General features: G+C 36.2%; 2 protein-coding genes across 2 annotated transcripts in view; both read left to right on the top strand.

Moving 5' to 3' along the window:
• The window catches only part of LOC103513740 (homeotic protein Sex combs reduced-like), a 29,454-nt gene extending 9,680 nt beyond the window's left edge, over positions 1 to 19,774 (top strand). The window contains exon 5 of the mRNA XM_026826861.1: positions 18,479 to 19,774. Within this exon, the coding sequence (XP_026682662.1) occupies positions 18,479 to 18,771 (293 nt within the window). The 3' untranslated portion in view covers positions 18,772 to 19,774. The remainder of the gene's footprint in view (positions 1 to 18,478) is intronic.
• Positions 19,775 to 20,327: 553 nt separating this feature from the next.
• Positions 20,328 to 25,744, top strand: LOC103513741 (homeobox protein H55). The gene is made up of 3 exons (XM_026826866.1): positions 20,328 to 20,337; positions 22,546 to 23,288; positions 25,504 to 25,744. Exons 1-2 carry the CDS (start codon positions 20,328 to 20,330, stop codon positions 22,836 to 22,838), a joined length of 303 nt encoding a protein of 100 aa, XP_026682667.1. The 3' UTR covers positions 22,839 to 23,288; positions 25,504 to 25,744.

Genomic DNA, 25,744 nt, shown 5'->3' on the forward strand with positions numbered 1-25,744 from the left:
ATGTAGACCAAGACGTATAAGAAAGCAGGTCTTAAGGTAGAATCACACGATATGGCAGAACGACATTGATATCTGGTAGGTTACATAGCAAAAATTTGACGCCATTAAAATCGGGGACCCATCGTGAAATTACATTAGTGCTTTATTTAGAGTATTTAGACTGTTAGAATTTTCCTGGACCAGTATAAACTAATGATACATAATCCCTTTATTTCATCGGTTTAATACAGCACCATTTTAGGAGTATTAGATACATAGTTAGAAATTGTCCGGTGTGTTTCTATTTCTAAATAAAGATGAGGTAAATATCAACACTTTAGAAAATGGAATGGGATTAGTAGATGGATTACCAAATTGTTTTGATGTCCACTGAAAAATCCAAGTCGCACAAGTCAGGGTCATTGTGACAAGCTGATATTTGTGTTGACGAGATTTCGGATTTAACTTGTCACTCGTTTTTGGCTGAACATCTTGAACAAAGGATTATCATTGCTTCACTTTTGGGATGATTTTGAATGCGTCCCCCAATTTGTTGGCTTCAATTTTGACATTCTCATTCTAGTCTGAATTGAGTATACAATTTTTAATCATTTCAAAACGGACAATTCTATGAAATCTAGAAGGGATTAGCCCAGTTATGAAGATGAAACAACTGAAAGAGTTTTCAGTTTGTTGTCACAGGGGTCTATCCTCATTAATAATGGGTACTTATTCTCTAAAGGTGCGTCTACAGTCTACACTACAGTCGCCCCAAGTCGATCCACCATCGTTTCGATTCAAAGGATTTTGGTGAAGTGGAAAAAGTTAATGGTGTCGACATTTTTAAGACGATGTCAATTGCACAAACAAGGATTCCAAGTAAATCCAGTTGAAATTGAAATGATAATAAATTGGCAGGTTGGGAGTGTAGGAATCGGTAAATTTATAATAATAATTATGTACTTTAACTGATCAAAAATTGGTTTTTCTTTTTTTGGGTCAGTCAGCTCTATTAAGCTTTTGCTGAAATTACCCCCGATTTTTGCCACAAATCCGTTGAACACAAACTCAACTCGATTCTCTTCTACGTTGTTTAGTTTTGTATTCACTTGTTTATTTTGTTCACTCTCTGTTTTGATGTCTACCCAGACAGTCTAGTGGGAACTGTGAACTTGAGCTAATTAAACGACTTGAATATCTACATTACATTGTTAAAAAATTAAAATCATATTAACTGATAGGTACACCATATAGTTAACACTTTCCCCATAGGAGTAATACTATTGGGAGAAAAAAGATTTGATTTGAAGATTTACTGTACCTATTTGTCTGCTTCACCTACACAGTTATGTACATAGTTCATAGTTATGTATCTAGTGTAACCAAAAAATGTTATAATGATTATCAAGGAAGATTACTAAAGAAAGCTCTATTGATTCCTTCTGACATTTCGTAGCTTCCAACTGACATTTCTCAAGAGATGTCCATTTGTAAGAAATGCCGTTTTTGTAAGAGATGTCAGTTGGAAATCATAGATCTCTTAGAACTTGGCCTCGCGCACTGCCAATGCTGATATCTTAAGCTCAGACGAAGGCAGAACATGAACCCATCAGAAACTCCACTCAACTCCTTAACTTGGCGGATTTCCTTAACTTGGAGACAGTGTAAATGGATTGAAAATTGAAACGTTAACAGCAACAAACTCCAGAAAATTCGGAATCCCCGACACCCAAATATTTTGGCCAAGGGACGCAAGAGCTCAAGCAATGCTAGCATCAACAGCCAGTGAAGATAGGGAATCAGTGCAAGCCATGACATTGGACACCACACTGAATATGATCCCAGACTAGACCGAACCAGACAATAGAGGCAAGCTATCTATGAAGTATGAATACTTATACAGTAGAACCTCGATTATTTCAACTAATTGGGACCGAGGGTAGTTGAAATAATCGAAAGTTGAAATAATTGAAATTCCGTATAAAGTTCCTTAACTTGGAGACAGTGTAAATGGATTGGGACGTTAACAGCAACACACTCCAGAAACTTCGGAGTTCCCGACACAACGAATCTTTTGACCAAGGGACGCAAGAGCTCAAACAATGCTAGCATCAACAGCCAGTGAAGATAGGGAATCAGTGCAAGCCGTGACATTGGACACCACACTGAATATGATCCCAGACTAGACCGAAGCAGACAATAGAGGCAAGCTATCTATGAAGTAGGTATGAATACTTGTACAGTAGAACCTTGATTATTTCAACTAATTGGGACCAAGGGTAGTTGAAATAATCGAAAGTTGAAATAATTGAAATTCCGTATAAAACAATGAAAAAGGCGCAAAATTTTTAGATACAAAAGAACAAAATGGTTAATAAATACCCTATTTTGAACTGATTTTGGCGTTGAAATAATGGAGGTTGAAATAATCGAGGTTCTACTGTATCTAGTAGAACATGTGACTAAATAGTAGCTATCTAGAAGTATCTGGCGGACAGCGGGTCTATTACGAAACCAGACGCTTCTCAACAGAATTTGAATACATTAGATCAACTGCTGTTCATGGATAACCTAGACATAGTCAGTATTGCACGGGTCCATAGCTGCAAGGATCATGGATTCCAATTGCATATTTGAATAGAAGGGAACAGACAGAGAGGAATCGTTTCCCAAAACATCTTCAGACCCTTCCCAACAGAATTTGAATACAATAGAAAATTAGATCAACTGCTCGTGGATAACCTAGAGATAGTCACTATTGCACGGACCCATAGCTGCATGGATCATGGATTGGATTCCACTATACACTTTAATAAATATAAACAAATAAAAATAGGTAGGTATTTCTCATACGGATAAAAATCATAAACTCAGGTATTTAAGGTCTCTTCAAAACGAAGAAGTGCCCCAATATCCCCGAAAATTTGACTCGCATGTAAATAATTTATGCCACATAAATCTTCAGCACACATTCCCCACCGATTTTGACATTTCGGAAATACCTCCGAACAAATGTGACAGTCGTTCGCTGCGTTAGCCATAGGTATAGTTTATTTATCTATATTTACATAATTATTATTTATCTATTTACATAATTATTATTATTTACCTATCTATCTACATAATTATTATTTTTCTATCATTCTAGTTTTCTAGTTATTAAATTAAATATAAAAATCACACTTTAATAAAAATTATTGCCCGAGGCAATTTCTTCGCAATCAAAATGGTGGATGTGCCAAAATCACTTCGTCTTCTTCATTAGTGGATGTGTCAAAATTTCTATTTCTTTTAACTGTCTTTCTATGGGAGAATACCTGGTAGATTTTGGAATGCATGAATCTCTAAGACTTTGTTTATTTTAAGTACCTATTTCTTGTTTTATGTCTTTATTTATTTATCGTTTCCGTGAGACTTAATATCCCCAAAATTCACCAATTAGTTTGCAAAACCTAAATGAAACAAACAATTTAGATTAATTTTGACCATAATGTGTTATAGCTTATTTATCATGAGTTTGATTGATTTCCAGTTATTAATATTATTAATTTTCGTTACACATACCTACGATTATACGTACATTCTCTCAATTCTGTTCTTTTAGGAACAGAAGTAGGTTATACTTCCGAGTTAATCTAAAATTATAACAATTTTTCTGGTGGCTTTATTTTGATTTATGGGCTGTCTTGTGTTGTTCTTTTTCCTCTCTTCATTTAAATGTAGTCTTGGTGCTTCCTCTTTTTTTTATCCAAATTCCTTTTGGGTTATTCATTCTTTTATAATATTTTCAGACAGAGACAGATACGTTTGATCGAGAAAACAGAATAAGAAGGACTATCTCCTAGGAGAAAGCCAGCCGTTCCGAAAGCGAACCTTACCTGTTTAGGATAAAGTTCACCCTGGGTGGGAATCAAACCCGCGAGTCAGCGGTTACAAGGCAGACACTCTACCTCCCAAGCTAACAAGGCATACATTTTATTAAGATTCGGCTACTCATATTTTATGTGAGCAAATTTATTCATTAGATATTCCTCACCTATTTGAGTACCTATCTTCTTTTTCAATCCATATTGATCCATTGCACATCTAATACTTCTAATAGTGAAGTGATTGCACCGAAGTTGGTGGCTAATACATATTCGATATATTGATTTCGTATGATAATTGAAATTACACCTCGGTTTACACCTCAGAGACCCTACACATGGTTACATTACACCACGGGTGAATCATATTGGTGTCTGGGGTTATACAGGGTGCGACAGAAATCGGGGAAGTCAGCGGCGAAAGCAAGTTGAATACAAAGTTCCCAATATACCACCGTAGTTGAGAAACATTGTACTTTGTTAGTATCAGGATGGGTGACCATCGGGGCTATCGCGGCTTTTCCCGGTCTCACTCGAACTGGGTGAGTTTAATATGAGAAGGCAGGTAGCTCGTACGAGTAGCTTGACGGAAGGTAAAAATTCGTCACTAAAGGCCTTACAGTTATACAGGGACCTGAAAAAATACAAAATGATACCTATTTGCTGATCTAAGGATAGGTGTTTTCTGGTCTTGTACATTTTCGAAGCTAAAAAAGGGGTTTGGAAATTCATTCGTAATGCGTGACCGGCGAGTCTTTTATCTAACCCTGTCACCCGTCTCCCGACAATACCCTGTAATTATATTGAATGATTTCTTCGGTACAATCGAGAAATTGATTTATAACTATATTTAATTCCGGGCCGGGACCTACCGGGAATTGTTTATCAAAAAACGCCATCCTATATAAACAAAGTAAAATAAATCTATAAATATATCTAAAGCAGGATACAAAAATCTCACTTTTAATCCTTTCTGTAACACTTTTTGATGTTTCTATAACGGCCTAAACGTCTGTATTGTTACACTTTACATACTCTTCTATGCCATCAGTTTTGAAGGAAGCTAATTCTTCCATCGGAACCACTACCAAATTGACCTAATACACTCTTTTTACTCCCTCAGTTACCTGGATATACCTACATAGCAGACGCCTTGCCTAGAAGTAGTAGATAATACTCGTATAGGTATTAGTATAGGTTCAGTAATGATTTCGTTCAATTCTAGTTCAATTTCAATGTGATCACTTACATCATTAATCATAATCTGATGGAGAGCTACGGGGGTGATCCTCACATAGCGTGAGCATGCGTTCAACATTACCCTACGTGTGTTCACTATGGGTATAATTTTATTAATTATCGGGTATTCCTTCGTATGTTTTTTAGTATTTCTTTGTATGTTTATTTTAGGACTTGTATGTTGCAGGTGTTTAAGTAAAAGCTAAAGTAATAGATTTAATATTTGAAGCAATAAGTACAGGAAAGATGATAATTATATTATTTAATTGAAATGAATCTCTGAATTGAAATCTAAATTCATATTCAAAATTAGATCTCTAGTATATACGACCAGAACGGTAATGACCTTACCCTCAAAAACTAACTACCTAGCTACTAGCTACTATTAGTGGGGATGAACTGTACAGGATTAATTTAACCAATCACATGAAATAAGTAAGCAAAACAATTAAACGAATGCTCATCCCAAAAATATGTCTGACTCAACTCAAAAATCTCGAAATGCATCTATGAAATGCATCTATATGCATCTCTAATTTGACATCTCTGACAGTTTGACACATACGCAAGTAGGGTCCTGAAATGTGTCCTCAGTTTAGTCCTTCACTATTAGGCGTATCCACGTCATTTACAATTTTGACGTGCACCACACGACCCAAGACGAGTTCAAAGCGCCGCGCTTTTGGGGATCTTGGATGGGGTAGCCTGGGTTTTTATCGTTACTAATAGCGTCTTGTTTGAGTGTTTCATAAGTAGATGATGTCCAGATGTTCAATATTGCTTCAGTGAGTAATAGCCTTGCTAATGGTTTGATTCGGGAGAAATTGGAGGGAAAACCTCTGGTTCCAGATGGTCCCTTTGAGGATCTTGGGTCCGAAGAAAAGGAAGCCTTATGAAGCCCCTATTGACGGCCCTGCCTATTGCCTGTAGTACCTTCAAGAAGGTATAACCATAGCCACTCTATACCTGACGTGTATATGTTTTGAAACTTGATAGGTTTGATTGGAGTGCTTTTTTTTCTTGATGGTAATTGCAGAAAATTAATTTAATCATTTCATCGGCAACTTCTGGCAGTCTCACCAACCAAGCTAACTAGGCTGGCAGAAATTGGAGGGAAAACCTCTGGTTCCTCATGGTCCCTTTGAGGATCTTGGGTCCGAAGAAAAGGAACCCTTATGAAGCCCTTATTGACGGCCCTGCCTATTGCCTGTAGTACCTTCGAGAAGGTATAACCATAGCCACTCTGTACCTGACGTGTATATGTTTTGGAATTTGATAGGTTTGATTGGAGTGCTTTTTTTTCTTGATGGTAATTGCAGAAAATTAATTTAATCATTTCATCGGCAACTTCTGGCAGTCTACAGGGTGTTTACAGAGTTACAGGTAGTTACAGGGTGTTCGGAAATTGTGGATAATGAATACATTATAGGTAGATTCCGTCCGTCATCCTTCTTTTACTGCACCTTTTCTCAATCTTATTTGGGGTCGTTGTTACCCTCCTTTATCCTACCCCTCCATACCCTCCTATCTAATGATTCCTTCCTTCTCTATTCTCTATTCTTTCTCTCTCTCCTCAACCTTATCTCTCCATCTCAGTTTCGGTCTCCCTCTCTTTCTGTTCCCCTCTATAACTATTTTCTCTGGTCTTTTCCCTATATAATAACTTTGTACTCCGTGAGCCATTTTAACGGTGATTATCTTGGTGAAGTATTTGGTTCTGGTGAAGAATTTCCATGAGCATATTTTTAAATTCCGTGTAGGTCCAATCCAGTGTGGTGTCAGCAATAAGAACATGATGGCTGCAACTTGACAAGTTTCCACTTCTCTCCAATGATTGATCATTTTTCCGGAAAAATCATTTTGAATATTTCCATCTTCCCACTTCCTACAAAGTACGTCAGTGATGGTATTTTCGTTTGTTTTTGAACACACCAGAAAAAGAACAAAAAAAAATGTAATTTCTGTGAAAATTGTTTTTTTTTTTTTCGAAAGTTGTTCTGTTCCGTTGTTGCTTCTGGTGCGAAGGGTTGGTATGTGTCTATTTGGCTGTCAACTAGGAAATAACTTTGACAAGTATTAATGGAAGGCGAACACAGTAGTAGTAGGGGAGCCTTTGACTACTGCATCAGAATGTGCTGGGAAAAGTTGCTCTGGAGATTTTTACTTTCTATTAAATTTGTTTTAGTGTCTTTCTTAGTTTTATTCTTATTTCTGTTATGCCAGCATCTATAGATTCTACTATAGCCTTTCGTCAATTGCTGTCGATTCAGTCGATTGACATCGCCTGCGACAAGTCCACGCTATGATATCTCTTTCGTTAGCAGTTTCTTTTTTTTCCCTTTTTTCCAAGGTACATATTCAAAAGGATTTTTATACAGCATCTACATCTTTCGTCGATTGGCATCACCTGAAACAAGTCCACAATATGATATATCTGAAAAGTTTCCATTTGTCATAAAAGTTTTCCATGTTATTGTTGTTCCTGTTTCAAATATCTCTAGAGCTTTACCGAAGACATGATTGCCACTTCTACCCACATAGAAGGATTAGTGTGTTTGGTTTAGTAGGTCGTCTTCATCGTCTTGTGCTTTTAGTTCCTGCCAAGAAGATTTTGTGCAAGATACTGCCATTGATGTGTTTGTCTTTTGAATCTTTTGATCTCTTGAAGATTTGATGGCTCATTGACTCAATGACTCATATACATCAGGGACATTTTCGTCTTTCATTCATATTTCTATCATTTCGTTGATAGTCTTGTGATCGGTGTGGTCTAGCAAAGGGTTTGACTTCTTAATGGAGATTTTCAATTTGTTCCGAAATTCCTTTTGTATCCGTATTGATCGGATGTTCCAGTTTGTTTTCGACTACTCCATTCAAATTATGTGGATGTGACTATATTTTGTACCACTTTTGAACTACCTATAGGTATATTGTACCACTTTTGAACTTTTTTTGTAATACTTTTGTATTATCTGTGCCACTTTTTGGATTCCAAACCATACTGATAAAGGAGACAAAAAGATACCAAAACAACTATTTTTTGTTAAAATTGAAAGAACAAGCTTACCCCTTCCGAAACGAAACAAAACCCACATAAATCAACTCCAGGAGGGAAGTCCCAGAAAAAAATACGGGAATAAAGAAGAAGAAGAAGAAGACGAGAAAGAAGAAGAAGAAGAAAGCATATGAAGAAAACAATAACGAATCTTAAGCCAAGATAATCTTGGGCAAAAAGATTTCATGTCGAACCTCATACTCGATATATCACACGCAAACACTGTGACGAGATTGGGTACATGATTCCAATTAGTAGTGAAATTAGAACAGTTTATGTCCACAGAGGAATATTTATTGCAGGATATGCACGCAGCCCTCCCCGCTACCGCCAAAGAAGAAATAATTGTCCCGTATGTAATACAAAGAGAAAACATGTTGTATCTCTTGTGAACAAGGGAAGGCGCGAGGGTGGCAGTTGGGCTCTGGAAATGAATTATAGCTCTGAGATTGACTTTAGAGTCCTCTTTAAGTTCTTGTGGAATTGTTTTGGTGGTTGTTGAGGTTTTCATTGAGATTCTCAGCCTGATGGATGGGTTTCTTTTTTGGATGTATGAGAATTCCTTTTCTTCTCCTTTTTCTCCTCCTTCTTCTTCTTCCCTTTCCCTTCCTTTTCTTGTTCCTCCATTTCCGCGTCTTCTTTGCCAGACAGTTTAAGACGGCCGTAGAAATTTGGATGGTAAGCAATTCTTAAACGGATCTGGTCTATTTGTTGGTGGATGTGACAAGTTCACTTTTTAGTTTTTGATTGAGCAGAGGGCATTATTCCTAATCCCTATTTTCCCCAGGATTGTTTTTCAAAAAATATACCAAATGTTCTTCGTATCTATTTCGTAATTATTGTGAATGTGTCGTCAATGTTGAATTTGACTTATTTGACTCTATCAAGAATTGCGTTTAGGATATGAACAATGTATCAATTATTTATTTAGTACAACCTTTTTTATGTACAACTTAATTCTTTATGTGCATTTGTACGTACATGTTTGTAATTTGGCTGCATCAGGCGTATTTTGTACTTAGTATATTTTAGAGGATACACATATTTACACGGTTTATAATGTTCAACTGACTGACGAGTATAAAAATTGGCCTCACCAGCCTAGCTTAACATTTGAGAATTTTGAATTATAACATCGTATGTGTTTAGCTAAATATACATACGTATGTGTTTCGATATAATATATGAAGAGGAATTTCGTGATAAATTAAATATTTCATCCACCTCTCTCTTTGTAATGGTTTATAATGTTCAACTGACTGACGAGTATAAAAATTGGCCTCACCAGCCTAGCTTAACATTTGAGAATTTTGAAATATAACATCGTATATATTATGAGTTTAGGTAAATATACATACGTATGTGTTTCGATATAATATATGAAGAGGAATTTCGTGATAAATTAAATATTTCATCCACCTCTCTCTTTGTAAAAACGTTGTCAGCCAAGAATGAATAATTCTGGTTGGAAACACATTTTGTAAACACGCTCCGCCGAATTGTTTCTTGATATCACCTGTACGCTGAGAGTTGAAATTAAGATCGTAATTAATGTACGAGTGAATACTCATTGTCTTTCAGTACATAGTCATTTATATGCAGTAGAGTATATCGGTTACCTATAATCTATGTAATATGTGTGTGTACAAAATGTTTGTTAAACGTATGCATCTAATTCTAATGTATGTACAATATTTTACATACAATATGTTTTGTCTGATGAAGTGATGACCTAAGTGATATCTTTATCTTTTATTTCAATTATTTTTAATACTATTATTAGATTTATTACCAATCAGCAAGTCGTCTTCTTTATTTCTTTCCAATATAATGTTTTGATAATATTTTCAACTGAGATTTAAAAAGGGCACCTGAGATTCAAAACCTGAAATTTCAACGGACACAGAAAAAAATTACTGAATAAATACAAACTTACCTAAATACCCAACCAAATACTATCGAATTTCTTGATTGACACCAATTACAATACCTTCTATTACCATAGGGATGTATGAAAAATGAAACACATAAAAAGTCAATGAAGAAAATTTATGGCCAGATTAAAACAAACTAAGAGTAAAAGTAACAACTCTCATAAACAAATTGCAAATCGGATTAAAATCAAAGGAGCACAAAAGGAACAAACATGTATGAAGAAAATGAAGACAGAAAAATGATAGAAGAAAATGAAGACAAAGAAAAAGGGCTAGTAATTCGTGTAACCTTAGTAGATAGATTTTACGTAGAACGGATTAAATTGGTTACTATACAAGACATAATTTTCCAATGTCACAAATGAAGACATACCGAAAAACATAAAAACTAGACAAAGTTAATCGGATTAAATTGGTTACTATACAAGACATAATTTTCCAATGTCACAAATGAAGACATACCGAAAAACATGAAAACTAGACAAAGTTATCCAAATAGTAAAAACTAACGTCTAAATAAAGTCCTATTCAATAAAACTGAAGATAATTAGCATAATCCTGATTTAGTACTAGTTGTGTCAACAGCTTCCTTCAACATTCCCACAAGATGTAGAAATTCACACCTATTGCATTCAGGAGAAGGATAAGGAAAGTAAAAGGAAACTGATCTTTGACTGCTTTGAAGAGAAAGAAAATATTGTGGATAAGATAAAAGGAAAATCTCATAATTAAATGCATAACAGTTTGATTTCCTATAGTATCTTGTATCTGTTAGAGGCATCTTGTTGAGAAGAGTTTATTCATGAACCATCTGATCTGATAGAAACGTCAACAATTCCAAGGGATCAGAGATAATCTCCTTGTGTGCAAAGAGGTATTGCAATTGCACGATGGACATATTACCCAATTTTATTAAATAAAACACCTCCATGATCTACGTACATTCTACAAATCTACACCATACTTATTTAACTACAGACATTCAGCAATACTAATAACACGTCGGTTTTCAAGTTTCCAAAGCCATACTGCTCACATCCTACTCATATCTGCTTTTGAAACACATCAAAACATCGAAGATAGTGACTGGAAATCTACACTTGCTTACAATCTATAGCAACATATACTATCTATAGCAAACTCTGTGTAGGATATAGGTAAGATGTTTGTATTACCGTATGAATGGAGAAGGAAACTTTCATCAGCATAGTCTTCATTAGTGTTAGTGGCATCTTGTTGAGAAGAGTTTATTCATGAACCATCTGATCTGATAGAAACGTCAACAATTCCAAGGGATCAGATAATCTCCTTGTGTGCAAAGAGGTATTGCAATTGCACGATGTACATATTACCCAATTTTATTAAATAAAACACCTCCATGATCTACGTACATTCTACAAATCTACACCATACAAATCTACACTACACACTACTACAAATCTACACTACACTAACTAAGAACCCTAGTCAACTATAAAATAAGGTAAGCCATTATCTAATTTGGGTGTTTAATATGAATCTAATTAATAATAATACACCATACTTCTTATTTAACTACAGACATTCAGCAATACTAATAACACGTCGGTTTTCAAGTTTCCAAAGCCATACTGCTCACATGCTCACATCCTACTCATATCTGCTTTTGAAACACATCGAAACGTGGAAGATAGTGACTGGAAATCTACACTTGCTTACAATCTATAGCAAACTCTGTGTAGGATATAGGTAAGATGTTTGTATTACCGTATGAATGGAGAAGGAAACTTTCATCAGCATAGTCTTCATGCATAACAGTCACATCATCAATCATACGGCTAGCAGTTGCATACAGAATGTGTCTAAAAGCTGCACCGTGCGTTGCGTTGAAGGAAATTTGTGTATGAAGTGGAGTAGAATAGGTAAAACTAGAAATAACAAATATTTTTCATAGTGTTTTTCAGTTCTATTGATTATGAATTTGAAGTATGTAAATAATTTTCCAAAAGAAATTGCATATTTAGCTCCTCGAATTGCGTCTATTTTGTGGTTAATCAAATTCACACCTTTAAAATCGAAGGAAATTTGTGTATGAAGTGGAGTAGAATAGGTAAAACTAGAATTAACAAATATTTTTCATAGTGTTTTTCAGTTCTATTGATTATGAATTTGAAGTACTTATGTAAATAATTTTCCAAAAGAAATTGCATATTTAGCTCCTCGAATTGCGTCTATTTTGTGGTTAATCAAATTCACACACCTTTAAAATATTTTCCTTAATTTCTGCATCTTTTATATTATCTTCCGAAAACCCCTGCGAGGTTCACATTTAGATCTCAAAATTTAATGTTAATGTTTCCATTTTGTGAACAATTTGGCTGTCTACCTCTATTTCAATGCCACCCACAGTATTACCATCTTCTTACAAACCTAGAAACTTTAAAATATTTTTCCTTAATTTCTGCATCTTATATATATTATCTTCCGAAAATCCCTGCGAGGTTCACATTCAGATCTCAAAATTTAATGTTTCCATTTTGTGAACAATTTGGCTGTCTACCTCTATTTCAATGCCACCCACAGTATTACCATCTTCTTACAAACCTAGAAACTTATTATCACTCTGTATTCGAACATTATCTTGGGAGAGGTTTCCAAGCTCTTCGCCACACATTCAATATCTGCTCTTACACTTGTCAATTCTTTTCCATTCATATTCAATTTCATTCACAGTTCTTCCCGAAATGAACGCTTTGAGAATTGCTTTTATATTCATGTAAGTTTCGAATGTTTTTCCTCTTTTCAAGCGTCTCCCTCGTGCTTTTCAATGTTTATCTTCTCACCTTTTGTACTTTTGTGTTAAAGTTCATTGATTTGATGCATAAAAGGATTAGTGTGTTTGGTTTAGTAGGTCGTCTTCATCGTCTTGTGCTTTTAGTTCCTGCCAAGAAGATTTTGTGGAAGATACTGCCTTGAAGATTCGTTGGCTCATTGGCTCATGTACATCAGGGACATTTTTGTCTTTTATCCATGTTTCTATCATTTCGTTGACAGTCTTCTGATCGGTGTGATCTAGCAAAGGGTTTGACTTCAATGGAGATTTTCATATTGTTAAGAGGTTTCTTCTGGGTCCGTAATCCTTATGGAATATGGATCAGATGACCAATTGTGGACCATTTTCAACTATAATTGTATCACTTTTTTTTTCAAAATCATACTGAAGGAGACAAAAGATGCCAGAACTACCAATTTATTAAATTTAAATAACAAAGCTCACCCCTTCCGAAACCCACATAAATCAACTTCGGGAGGGAAGTCCCAGAAAAAAAAATACGGGAATAAAGAAAGAGAACACGAGAAAGAAGAAGAAAGAAGAAGAAAAAAAAGAAGAAGAACTGAACTGAACTGAACTGAACAAGGTTATTATATTTTTAACAAAAACAAATTATATAAAAATAATCCCTAAGCTAATAACTAACAACTAATAAGAAGAAGAAGAAGAAGAAGAAGAAGAAGAAGAAGAAGAAAAAAGAAGAAGAAAAGGAAAGCAGATGAAGAAAACAATAACGAAGTCAAGATAATCTCGAGCAAAGATATTCCATGTCGAACCTCATACTCGATATATCACACGCAAACACTGTGACGAGATTGGGTACATGATTCCAATTAGTAGTGAAATTAGAACAGTTTATGTCCACAGAGGAATATTTATTGCAGGATATGCACGCAGCCCTCCCCGCCTCAGCCTACCGCCAAAGAAGAAATAATTGTCCCGTATGTAATACAAAGAGAAAACATGTTGTATCTCTTGTAAACAAGGGAAGGCGCGAGGATGGCAGTTGGGCTCTTGAAATGAATTATAGCTCTGAGATTGACTTTAGAGTCCTCTTTGGGTTCTTGTGGAATTGTTTTGGTGGTTGTTGAGGTTTTCATTGAGATTCTCAGCCTGATGGATGGGTTTCTTTTTTGGATGTATGAGATCTGATGGTCTGGCATACTGTAAAAAGGACGGCCGTAGAAATTTGGATGGTAAGCAATTCATAAACGGATTTGGTCTATTTGTTGGTGGATGTGACAAGTTCATTTTTTAGTTTTTGATTGAGCAGAGGGCATTATTCCTAATCCCTATTTTCCCCAGGATTGTTTTTCAAAAAATATACCAAATGTTCTTCTCGAAAGATATCCAATAAAACTTTAACAAAATGACTTTCTTTTCAGTGACAGGGTTCTTCTGGAGGATCTCTACCACCCAACCACTAAAAAAAGTGTTGCTCAACATTCCATGCAACATCTTGAACTGTATCACCAGACAGACAATTGAGGCAGGTCAAACCACAGGTTGACAGACTATCACACATAAGTATAGAGTAATTATGTATGAAAAGTACACACAATAATTATATTATCAAGCTATTTGAAGCATATAAGAGCAAATTAACATATAATCATTATTATTCATGGCAGGATTTTTAATACACAATATCACGGAGTGACGACAAGACGTCGACTGAATCCACTGAATGTACAGGGTGTCCACTAAATCCACTGAATGTACAAGGTGTCCACTAAATTGAACACATCAACTGAAAATCCCCGTCAGAAAATCAGAGGGATATTTATCTAAAAGAGGAGGGAAATTTAGTGGTTCCTATCTTTCTATTGTTTTTTTTTTTTCTTTTTTTTTTTAACAAAATTCACTCATTCGGACACTGATCAGCTGATCTCTCATCTCCAGAACCCCAGCATGTAGATCTAGAAAGCTGAAATCGTCGGTACACAGTACACACACTTTCTGAAGAATAAGTGTTACGTTTTTATTTCGTAGCGATGGAAATGCTTCATTAGACTCGTGTGGTCTGTGTCATAGCATGCCCATCCCGTCGTTTGATCCACATGAGATGGGCGATAAGAGATATACTGGAACTTGATAGCACACTGTATAAACTGGAGCTCCGAACAGTTTTTAAGGTGGATAAATGAATACAAAGACCACGGAATAAGCATGTCTAATGACATTCAAAGCGAAGACAACTTGGACAGGTATGCTATGACTTCATTATGAAATGAATATTAATATACATAGTTATGTATATTATACATATTATAGTTATATTATAGTCATACATATTTGTGGTGTATATTATACAGGAATCACATGTTTTTATTTTTTAAGGGGTTTGATAGAGAGAACCGAAACTGCTGAGGTATCGTCCTGAAAGCGAAGAGAGAAGACAGGATAGGAGAAAGCCAGCCGCTCCGAGAACGAACCTTATCAGGGATAAAAATCCGCCCCGGGTGGGATTCTAACCGCAAGCTAACGCCTTCACCTTCTTTCATTTCTTCTTCTCTAAAGTGACCCAGTATAATCTACATAGGTACACAAACTAGAATGCAAATTCGATGAGTCTCTCCAAACACACATGGAAGATTAATTTGCCTACATTATAATTAATACATAATAATTAAATAAACGTATAACTATCTATTAATACCCTTTCGTCTTTTCGGCTGGAGACTTCACTGGCGCATTAAATCGTATGCGCCGAGCGCCGTGTGTTAATGGAGCATGAAAGACGCACATTAAAACAATTATGCGAATCTTATCGAGACGCCAGGAAAGTTGGATGCAGTGGAAATTATGCAGCCTCCTTGGCTGAATCAGACGCCGGAGATCCTGGGTTCGATTCCCCCGTGGTCAAATCTGACTTGTATACGGGAGGTTCTGGCTTCGATTCCCCCGTGGTCAAATCTGACTTGTATACGGGAGGTTCTGGCTTCGAATCCGCGTAGAGTGGAAATGCTTCAGCTCTATGTTTCGAATATTTTTTTTTTTTTTTTAAGATGAGTGTTCCACCGCCGTTTTTATTTCGTAGCAATGGAACAACTGCTACATTAGACGCTTGTGGCCTAGCTTAAACCGAAAAGTATGTAGGTAACTAAGAATTTGCATATAAAAAAAATAATAATAATAAAAAACACACACACACACACACTGAAGTACTAAATACTTTATTTAATTTATTATTATTTATTTATTTTACATATTTTTAATTATTTTAGATTATTATTACATTTTTATCAGTACTGAATTATTTTGGACCGCATCCCAGAATTATCGTTAATAAATCACATTGTGATCCGCAATGGATTTCAGATTAATTTCGGAAGATAACGAAAACATTAATTTAATGACTGCATCATGAGTTTTGTTTAATTTTTCATTAATTTTCATGTTAGGAATTATGTTGTTTTCATGTGAGAGGAATTATGACATATTCTAATCTCTGTACATTTCTTCCGTGAAAGTAAAATATGAAGTTTTTGTGCTTCATGAAATGTTTTTACAGATTAATGTTTCAGTGGAAATGCTTCAGCTCTATGTTTCGAATAAAATATGTGAAACCAGGTGCACTGAAAGACATTGGGTGAAAAAAAAGAGCGCAAAAATAGGAGGAGTAGAAAGAGATCGGGGGAGGAATAAGAAGGGGATGGAGAGAGAGAGAGAGGAAGGGCAGAAAGAAAGAGAAGGGAGCGGGTAGAGAGAGGAATGAGACATGAGGGAAAAAGAAAGAGTGAGTGGTGAGGGGCAGAGAGAGAGAAGTAGGGAGGGGAAGGAGAAAGAGAACGAGGAGGGAGAGAAAGGGGAAGTTTCAAGTTCATGTCATTGTAAATATTTGGCTCATTTATATCTGTCGAAATCTCTTGCAATGTTATCTGAATGAATACTGGTAAGGAGGGGAGAGGAAAAAGAGTGAGAGAGAGAGAGAGAGATGAAGGTACCTATGTATACTCACTCATATTAGTCCTACATAATAGCTACATAATATACATAGTCCTACATAATAGCTACATAATATACCTAGTCCTACATAATAGCTACATAATATACATAGTCCTACATAATAGCTACATAATATACATAGTCCTACATAATAATAGGTACATAGTAGGTACTAGATCTCGAAACCATAGGCTCAGAAGAGAAGTCTCAGAGAACCACTCACCAGAACTGCTTTGTTTACTGGCCATTATAATATTCAAGCCTCTGGCTATTAATATTCAAATATTCATACTGTAGGCGACACTCTGTGTTAACCTGCAGTGGGCGTGGTGAATAAACCGACCGCGTGTGGACTTGGTAGCTTGGTGCCTAATCCTAATAGATAGGTCGTAGGTACCTACTAAATATTAAACACATAGGTTATGTCCATATGACAATGTAGGTACATTATTTGTAGAATGTAATTTTTACTTTCCTTATCCTATAGGAAGGAAAGTAATGTAATCGGGTCAAAATTTCGATGGTCAGTTTTTAGTGCCAAAACACGTTTTGGGGTCCCTAGAGCCTAAATCCAAAGTTTCAGCCATTGGTCCGTGGGTGTGTCTGTGTGTCTGTCTGTCTGTCTGTCTGTCTGTCTAATAATAATAATAATAATAATAATAATAATAATAATAATAATAATAATAATAATAATAATAATAATAATAATAATAATAATAATAATAATAATAATAATAATAATAATAATAATAATAATAATAATAATAATAATAATAATAATAATAATAATAATAATAATAATAATAATAATAATAATAGGTAATAATAAAAAACACACACACACACACACACACACTGAAGTACTAAATACTTTATTTATTTATTTTACATATTTTTCATTATTTTAGATTATTATTACATTTTTATATGATTTTAATTATTTTGGACCGCATCCCAGAATCATCATTAATAAATCACATTGTGATCCGCAATGGATTTCAGATTAATTTCGAAGATAACGAAAACATTAGTTTAATGACTGCATCATGAGTTTTGTTTAATTTTTCATTAATTTTCATGTTAGGAATTATGTTGTTTTCATGTGAGAGGAATTATGACATATTCTAATCTCTGTACATTTCTTCCGTGAAAGTAAAATATGAAGTTTTTGTGCTTCATGAAATGTTTTTTTACAGATAATGTTTCATTCATGTTTCCCGCATTGGATATATTTATTTATTTTATTGTTAAGATTGCTTAATATCTGTTTTGTCCTTGGAATGCCATGATTTTGCAGTTTGCTTTAAATGAATGACAATTTCACAATAGAATAGCTATAGCTACCTACCTACATTACCAGCTTTACTAAAATTTTACATTCATAGTTTCATACCAACTTGCGTATGGGCTTCTGGAAGAAAGATGATCTCTGAATGAATGAATTATTACCATAGACCTGAGCTATTCCTCCTCAATCGACACAATCTTTAGCTCTTTTGCTAAAGATTTAGGCGAGGAGGATTCAGCTCCAAGTTTATTGTGCCAGCGACTGACTTGTTCTAAGAAATGAAATAAATAAAATCCTATCCTATCCTATCCTACTCGAAAAAATATCTAATGACCACCCTTCTTTCTGTGTCCGCAGGTACGGTGAACGCCAACGGGGAGACCAAGCGGCAACGCACGTCCTACACGCGCTACCAGACGCTCGAGCTCGAGAAGGAGTTCCACTTCAACCGCTATCTGACGCGACGGCGGAGGATAGAGATCGCGCACGCCCTCTGCCTCACGGAGCGACAGATCAAGATCTGGTTCCAGAACCGACGCATGAAGTGGAAAAAGGAGCACAAGATGGCGTCGATGAACGTCATTCCTTACCATTACCATATGTCGCAACCGTACGGAAATCCGTATCAATTCACGCATTTGGCCACCTGAGATACGTACTATTAAATTTAGACGATTTTATTTTTGGTACATCCGATGACGGGACGCCAATGTCCGCCAGATAGATGTGAGAATTTGACCTTTCTTCGGTGCACGGGACTCACGGGAGTAATTTTGGAATTTGATGGAAATTTATGGGCATTTTCCAAGGGTCAGAGCTTTGTCCAGAAGTCTTGTGGGCTTTTTAGGGTCAAAAATGCCAAGTTTACCAAATGGCCCCCGATAGGTACGTAGAAGGTTTTGAAATTGATTTAAATTTACGGTCATTTCCCAGGGAGCAGAGCTTTGTCCACAGGTCTTGTGGTCTTTTTAGGGCCAAAAATTCCTCGCCAAATCGGTCCTGATACGTTCTGAGCTCATGGTAGTGCGCCAGGTCAAGTTCTGTTTTATAACCCACCTTTCTCTCAGATCTCGAGGTGTTTTCTTTCAATTTGTGATCTTGAAGGTAATAATAAAATTGGAAAAAAGATCTGTTCATGTGAATTGAATTTAATAAAATCAATTTTGGATCCCAGCTTAGCAGACATATTTCATGGGAAATCTGCACGGTAAAAACTACAAAATCATTATATATATAGGTAAATTTTTTTATGTACCAAATATAAAATTGCTAAATTTAATAGTGCCAAAATTCACAAACAAATGTGAACTCCTGAAAATTCCTAAGAAAATGTATATTAGACGTTTAGAATCAAATTATATTTTTAAATTTTACCCTGGGTAAGGCGGGGTGACTTTAGCTCACACGATGTCATTAGTTGAAAATATTATTGTTCAATTTCCTCTAGTTTTTGTTTAATTATTACCGCACCTTCGGTCCATTTTCTATTCTTTGCCCACTAGTTCTTTATGTAAAGATGTGCCAAGGCATGATTAACTTTCCCACCAGAGCAAAGTTACCGCGTCTTACCGTATGTTGTGAAAGACAGAAAGCACTTTGTAACTTCCAATGGAAACCTAAAGATGAAAACCTCCAAATTGATCTCTTCAATTAGTTTTTATTAATATTTATTCAAAATTCAAATTATTATTTTTTTTTTATTATTATTTTTTTTTTTTAACTTTCCACCCACCAGAATCCCAACCTCTACACCCAGTACCAGACACAGGGCAAAAGTTGCACCGGTCGGTATCAGGTCAGACCGATTACTTCGCCACATGGGGCGTACCACGGAGATTTACGTTACCACTGGACCAACCGTGCCCCCCTTAAATATGTGAAACGAGGTGCACTGAAAGACATTGGGTGAAAAAAAGAGGACGAAATGGGAGGAGGAGGAGAAAGAGAGCGAAGGGGGAGAAATAAGAAGGAGATGGAGAGAAGAGAGAAAGGAAGGGCAGAAAGAGAGAGAAGGGAGCGGGTAGAGAGAGGAATGAATGAGACATGAGGGAAAAAGAAAGAGTGAATGGTGAGGGGCAGAGAGAGAGAAGTAGAGAGGGGAAGGAGAAAGAGAACGAAGAGGGAGAGAAAGGGAAGTTTCAAGTTCATGTCATTGTAAATATTTGGCTCATTTATATCTGTCGAAATCTCTTGCAATGTTATCTGAATGAATACTGGTAAGGAGGGGAGAGGAAAAAGAGTGAGAGAGGGAGAGAAAGAGAGATGAAGGTACCTATACTCACTCATATACATAGATAAATTCAATGCCTCGACTGGCATCGAACCTGCGCCCTCCTGTTTACCAAGCGAGCGTCTTGAGCACTATGCCACCGAGGCACTATACGTAGGGATGACGAGGTACTCGTATACAAAATCTCCAATTAATTAGACTTACTTTATCATGGACACTCGTTGCTATCTTGAAAGCGCAGAAGAGGTTAGGTTGTAGAACAGCCGTGGTAGACAGTAATAGTACACAGAAAAAAGACGGAAGAACACGCGAAGACCGAAGGTTACGAAAACGAAACGTTACACAGATATTACAATTAAAAATTTATATAGGTACCGAATTTGTCACAAAAACGTTAAAACATTTAAAATCCCTAATTTTCGAACACTTTGTTCATAGTTCGTGGGTGTCGTTTTCAGCTCGTTGTTCTACAACCTAACCTCTTCTGGGCTTTCAATATAGCAACGAGTGTCCACGATAAAGTAAGTCTAATTAATGTGGTCAATACATTGCAATTAACTATACATAGTCCTACATAATAGCTACATAATATACCTAGTCCTACATAATAGCTACATAATATACATAGTCCTACATAATAGGTACAAGGTACATAGTACTAGATCTCGAAACCATAGGCTCAGAAGAGAAGTCTCAGAGAACCACTCACCAGAACTGCTTTGTTTACTGGCCATTATAATATTCAAGCCTCTGGCTATTCTTATTCATACTGTAGGCGACACTCTGTGTTAACCTGCAGTGGGCGTGGTAAATAAACCGACCGCGTGTGGACTTGGTAGCTTGGTGCCTAATCCTAATAGATAGGTCGTAGGTACCTACTAAATATTAAACACATAGGTTATGTCCATATGACAATGTAGGTACATTATTTGTAGAATGTAATTTTTACTTTCCTTATCCTATAGGAAGGAAAGTAATGTAATCGGGTCAAAATTTCGATGGTCAGTTTTTAGTGCCAAAACACGTTTTGGGGTCCCTAGAGCCTAAATCCAAAGTTTCAGCCATTGGTCCGTGGGTGTGTCTGTGTGTCTGTCTGTCTGTCTGTCGGATGCAATACAAAACGTTTGGTTAAAATAGGTGCTGCGGTTGGTGGTATTTTGACCGCTTTTTGGCGGGTTTCGACCGCTTTTTGGCGGTTTTCAGCTATATCGACTAAAGGGTTGGAGATATTGTAAATGTTACAACAGAACACCCAAATAAGCACCATTCAATAGGATAAGGAAAGTCGTGTGATGTTCACACCAGATTTTTTTACTAGCTTAAACCGAAAAGTATGTAGGTAACTAAGAATTTGCATATAAAAAAAATAATAATAATAAAAAACACACACACACACACACTGAAGTACTAAATACTTTATTTAATTTATTATTATTTATTTATTTTACATATTTTTAATTATTTTAGATTATTATTACATTTTTATATGATTTTAATTATTTTGGACCGCATCCCAGAATTATCGTTAATAAATCACATTGTGATCCGCAATGGATTTCAGATTAATTTCGGAAGATAACGAAAACATTAATTTAATGACTGCATCATGAGTTTTGTTTAATTTTTCATTAATTTTCATGTTAGGAATTATGTTGTTTTCATGTGAGAGGAATTATGACATATTCTAATCTCTGTACATTTCTTCCGTGAAAGTAAAATATGAAGTTTTTGTGCTTCATGAAATGTTTTTACAGATTAATGTTTCATTCATGTTTCCCGCAGTGGATATATTTATTTATTTTTATTGTTAAGATTTCTTAATATCTGTTTTATCCTTGGAATGCCATGATTTTGCAGTTTTCTTTAAATGAATGACAATTTCACAATAGAATAGCTACCTACCTACATTACCAGCTTTATTAAAATTTTACATTCATAGTTTCATACCAACTTGCGTATGGACTTCTGGAAGAAAGATGATCTCTGAATGAATGAATTATTACCATAGACCTGAGCTATTCCTCCTCAATCGACACAATCTTTAGATCTTTTGCTAAAGTTTTAGGCGAGAAGGATTCAGCTCTAAGTTTATTGAGCTAGTGAGTGACTTGTTCTAAGACATGAAATAAATAAAATCCTATCCTATCCTACTCGAAAAAATATCTAATGACCACCCTTCTTTCTGTGTCCGCAGGTACGGTGAACGCCAACGGGGAGACCAAGCGGCAACGCACGTCCTACACGCGCTACCAGACGCTCGAGCTCGAGAAGGAGTTCCACTTCAACCGCTATCTGACGCGACGGCGGAGGATAGAGATCGCGCACGCCCTCTGCCTCACGGAGCGACAGATCAAGATCTGGTTCCAGAACCGACGCATGAAGTGGAAAAAGGAGCACAAAATGGCGTCGATGAACGTCATTCCTTACCATTACCATATGTCGCAACCGTACGGAAATCCGTATCAATTCACGCATTTGGCCACCTGAGATACGTACTATTAAATTTAGACGATTTTATTTTTGGTACATCCGACGACGGGACGTCAATGTCCGCCAGGTAGATGTGAGAATTTGACCTCTCTTCGGTGCACGGGACTCACGGGAGTAATTTTGGAATTTGATGGAAATTTATGGGCATTTTCCAAGGGTCAGAGCTTTGTCCAGAAGTCTTGTGGGCTTTTTAGGGTCAAAAATGCCAAGTTTACCGAATGGCCCCCGATACGTAGGAGGTTTTGAAATTGATTTAAATTTACGGTCATTTTCAAGGGAACATTACTTTGTCCAAAGGTCTTGTGGTCTTTTTAGGTCCAAAAATGCCCCGCTAAATCGCTCCTGATACGTTCTGAGCTCATGGTAGTTCGCCAGGTCAAGTTCTGTTTTATAACCCACCTTTCTCTCAGATCTCGAGGTGTTTTCTTTCAATTTGTGATCTTGAAGGTAATAATAATCACCAGACAGTCAATTGAGGCAGGTCAAACCACAGGTTGACAGACTGTCACACATAAATATAGAGTAATTATGTATGAAAAGTACACACAATAATTATATTATCAAGCTATTTGAAGCATATAAGAGCAAATTAACATATAATCATTATTATTCATGGCAGGATTTTTAATACACAATATCACGGAGTGACGACAAGACGTCGACTGAATCCACTGAATGTACAGGGTGTCCACTAAATCCACTGAATGTACAAGGTGTCCACTAAATTGAATACATCAACTGAAAATCCCCGTCAGAAAATCATAGGGATATTTATCTAAAAGAGGAGGGAAATTTAGTGGTTCTTTTCTATTGTTTCTTTTAAAAACAAAATTCACTCATTCGGACACTGATCAGCTGATCTCTCATCTCCAGAACCCCAACATGTAGATCTAGAAAGCTGAAATCGTCGGTGCACAGTACACAAACTTTCTGAAGAATGGGTGTTGCGTTTTTATTTCGTAGCGATGGAAATGCTGCATTAGACTCGTGTGGTCTGTGTCATAGCATGCCCATCCCGCCGTATGCCCCACATCAGATGGGCGATAAAAGATATACTGGAACTTGATGGCACACTGTATAAACTGGAGCTCCGAACAGTTTTTAAGGTGGATAAATGAATACAATGACCACGGGATAAGCATGTCTAATGACATTCTAAGCGAAGACAACTTGGACAGGTATGCTATGACTTCATTATGAAATGAATATTAATATAGTTATATTATACATATTATAGTTATATTATAGTCATACATATTTGTGGTATATATCATACAGGAATCACATGTTTTTATTTTTTAAGGGGTTTGATAGAGAGAACCGAAACTGCTGAGGTATTATCGTCCCGAAAGCGAAGAGAGAAGACAGGATAGGAGAAAGTCAGCCGTTCCGAGAATGAACCTTCTCAGGGATAAAAATCCGCCCCGGGTGGGATTCTAACCGTAAGCTAACGCCTTCACCTTCTTTCATTTCTTCTCCTCTAAAGTGACCCAGTATAATCTACATAGGTACACAAACTGGAATGCAAATCTGATGAGTCTCTCCAAACACACATGGAAGATAAATTTGCCTACATTATAATTAATACATAATAATTAAATAAATGTATAACTATCTATTAATACCCTTTCGTCTCTTCGGCTGGAGACTTCACTGGCGCATTAAATCGTATGCGCCGAGCGCCGTGTGTTAATGGAGCATGAAAGACGCACATTAAAACAATTATGCGAATCTTATCAAGACGCCAGGAAAGTTGGATGCAGTGGAAATTATGCAGCCTCCTTGGCTGAATCAGACGCTGGAGGTCCTGGGTTCGATTCCGGGTAGAGTGGAAATGTAAATGCAGTTTCTTTGTGTTATTATGTCACAACTTTGGTGCTCACTGCAGCATTGTAGGATTTTCCCAATATCTCAATAAGTGCTCGGGTTCAAATCCCTCCAAACGTTCTTTTTTTTTTCATCTTTTTTATTATTATTATTATTATTTTCTTCATTTTGGGGCTTTTTTAAAATCAGTTTAATAGAAATAGAGGAAGTCCACCTTGCAATAATTAGGGTACGGAGCGACAAATCAAGATCTGGTTCCAGAACCGACGCATGAAGTGGAAAAAGGAGCACAAGATGGCGTCCATGAATGTCATTCCTTACCATTACCATATGTCGCAACCGTATGGAAACCCGTATCAATTCACGCATTTGGCCACCTGAGATACGTACTATTAAATTTAGACGATTTTATTTTTGGTACATCCGATGACGGGACGCCAATGTCCGCCAGATAGATGTGAGAATTTGACCTTTCTTCGGTGCACGGGACTCACGGGAGTAATTTTTGAATTTGATGGAAATTTATGGGTATTTTCCAAGGGTCAGAGCTTTGTCCAGAAGTCTTGTTAGCTTTTTAGGGTCAAAAATGCCAAGTTTACCAAATGGCCCCCGATAGGTACGTAGAAGGTTTTGAAATTGATTTAAATTTACGGTCATTTCCCAGGGAGCAGAGCTTTGTCCACAGGTCTTGTGGTCTTTTTAGGGCCAAAAATTCCTCGCCAAATCGGTCCTGATACGTTCTGAGCTCATGGTAGTGCGCCAGGTCAAGTTCTGTTTTATAACCCACCTTTCTCTCAGATCTCGAGGTGTTTTCTTTCAATTTGTGATCTTGAAGGTAATAATAAAATTGGAAAAAAGATCTGTTCATGTGAATTGAATTTAATAAAATCAATATTGGATCCCAGCTTTGCAGACATATTTCATGGGAAATCCGTACGGTAAAAACTACAAAATCATTATATAGGTAAATTTATTTATGTACCAAATATAAAATTGCTAAATTTAATAGTGCCAAAATTCACAAAAAAATGTGAACTCCTGAAAATTCCTAAGAAAATGTATATTAGACGTTTAGA

This window comes from Diaphorina citri, unplaced genomic scaffold (assembly GCF_000475195.1).
Source record: "Diaphorina citri unplaced genomic scaffold, Diaci psyllid genome assembly version 1.1 scaffold1018, whole genome shotgun sequence".
Taxonomy (NCBI): domain Eukaryota; kingdom Metazoa; phylum Arthropoda; class Insecta; order Hemiptera; family Psyllidae; genus Diaphorina; species Diaphorina citri.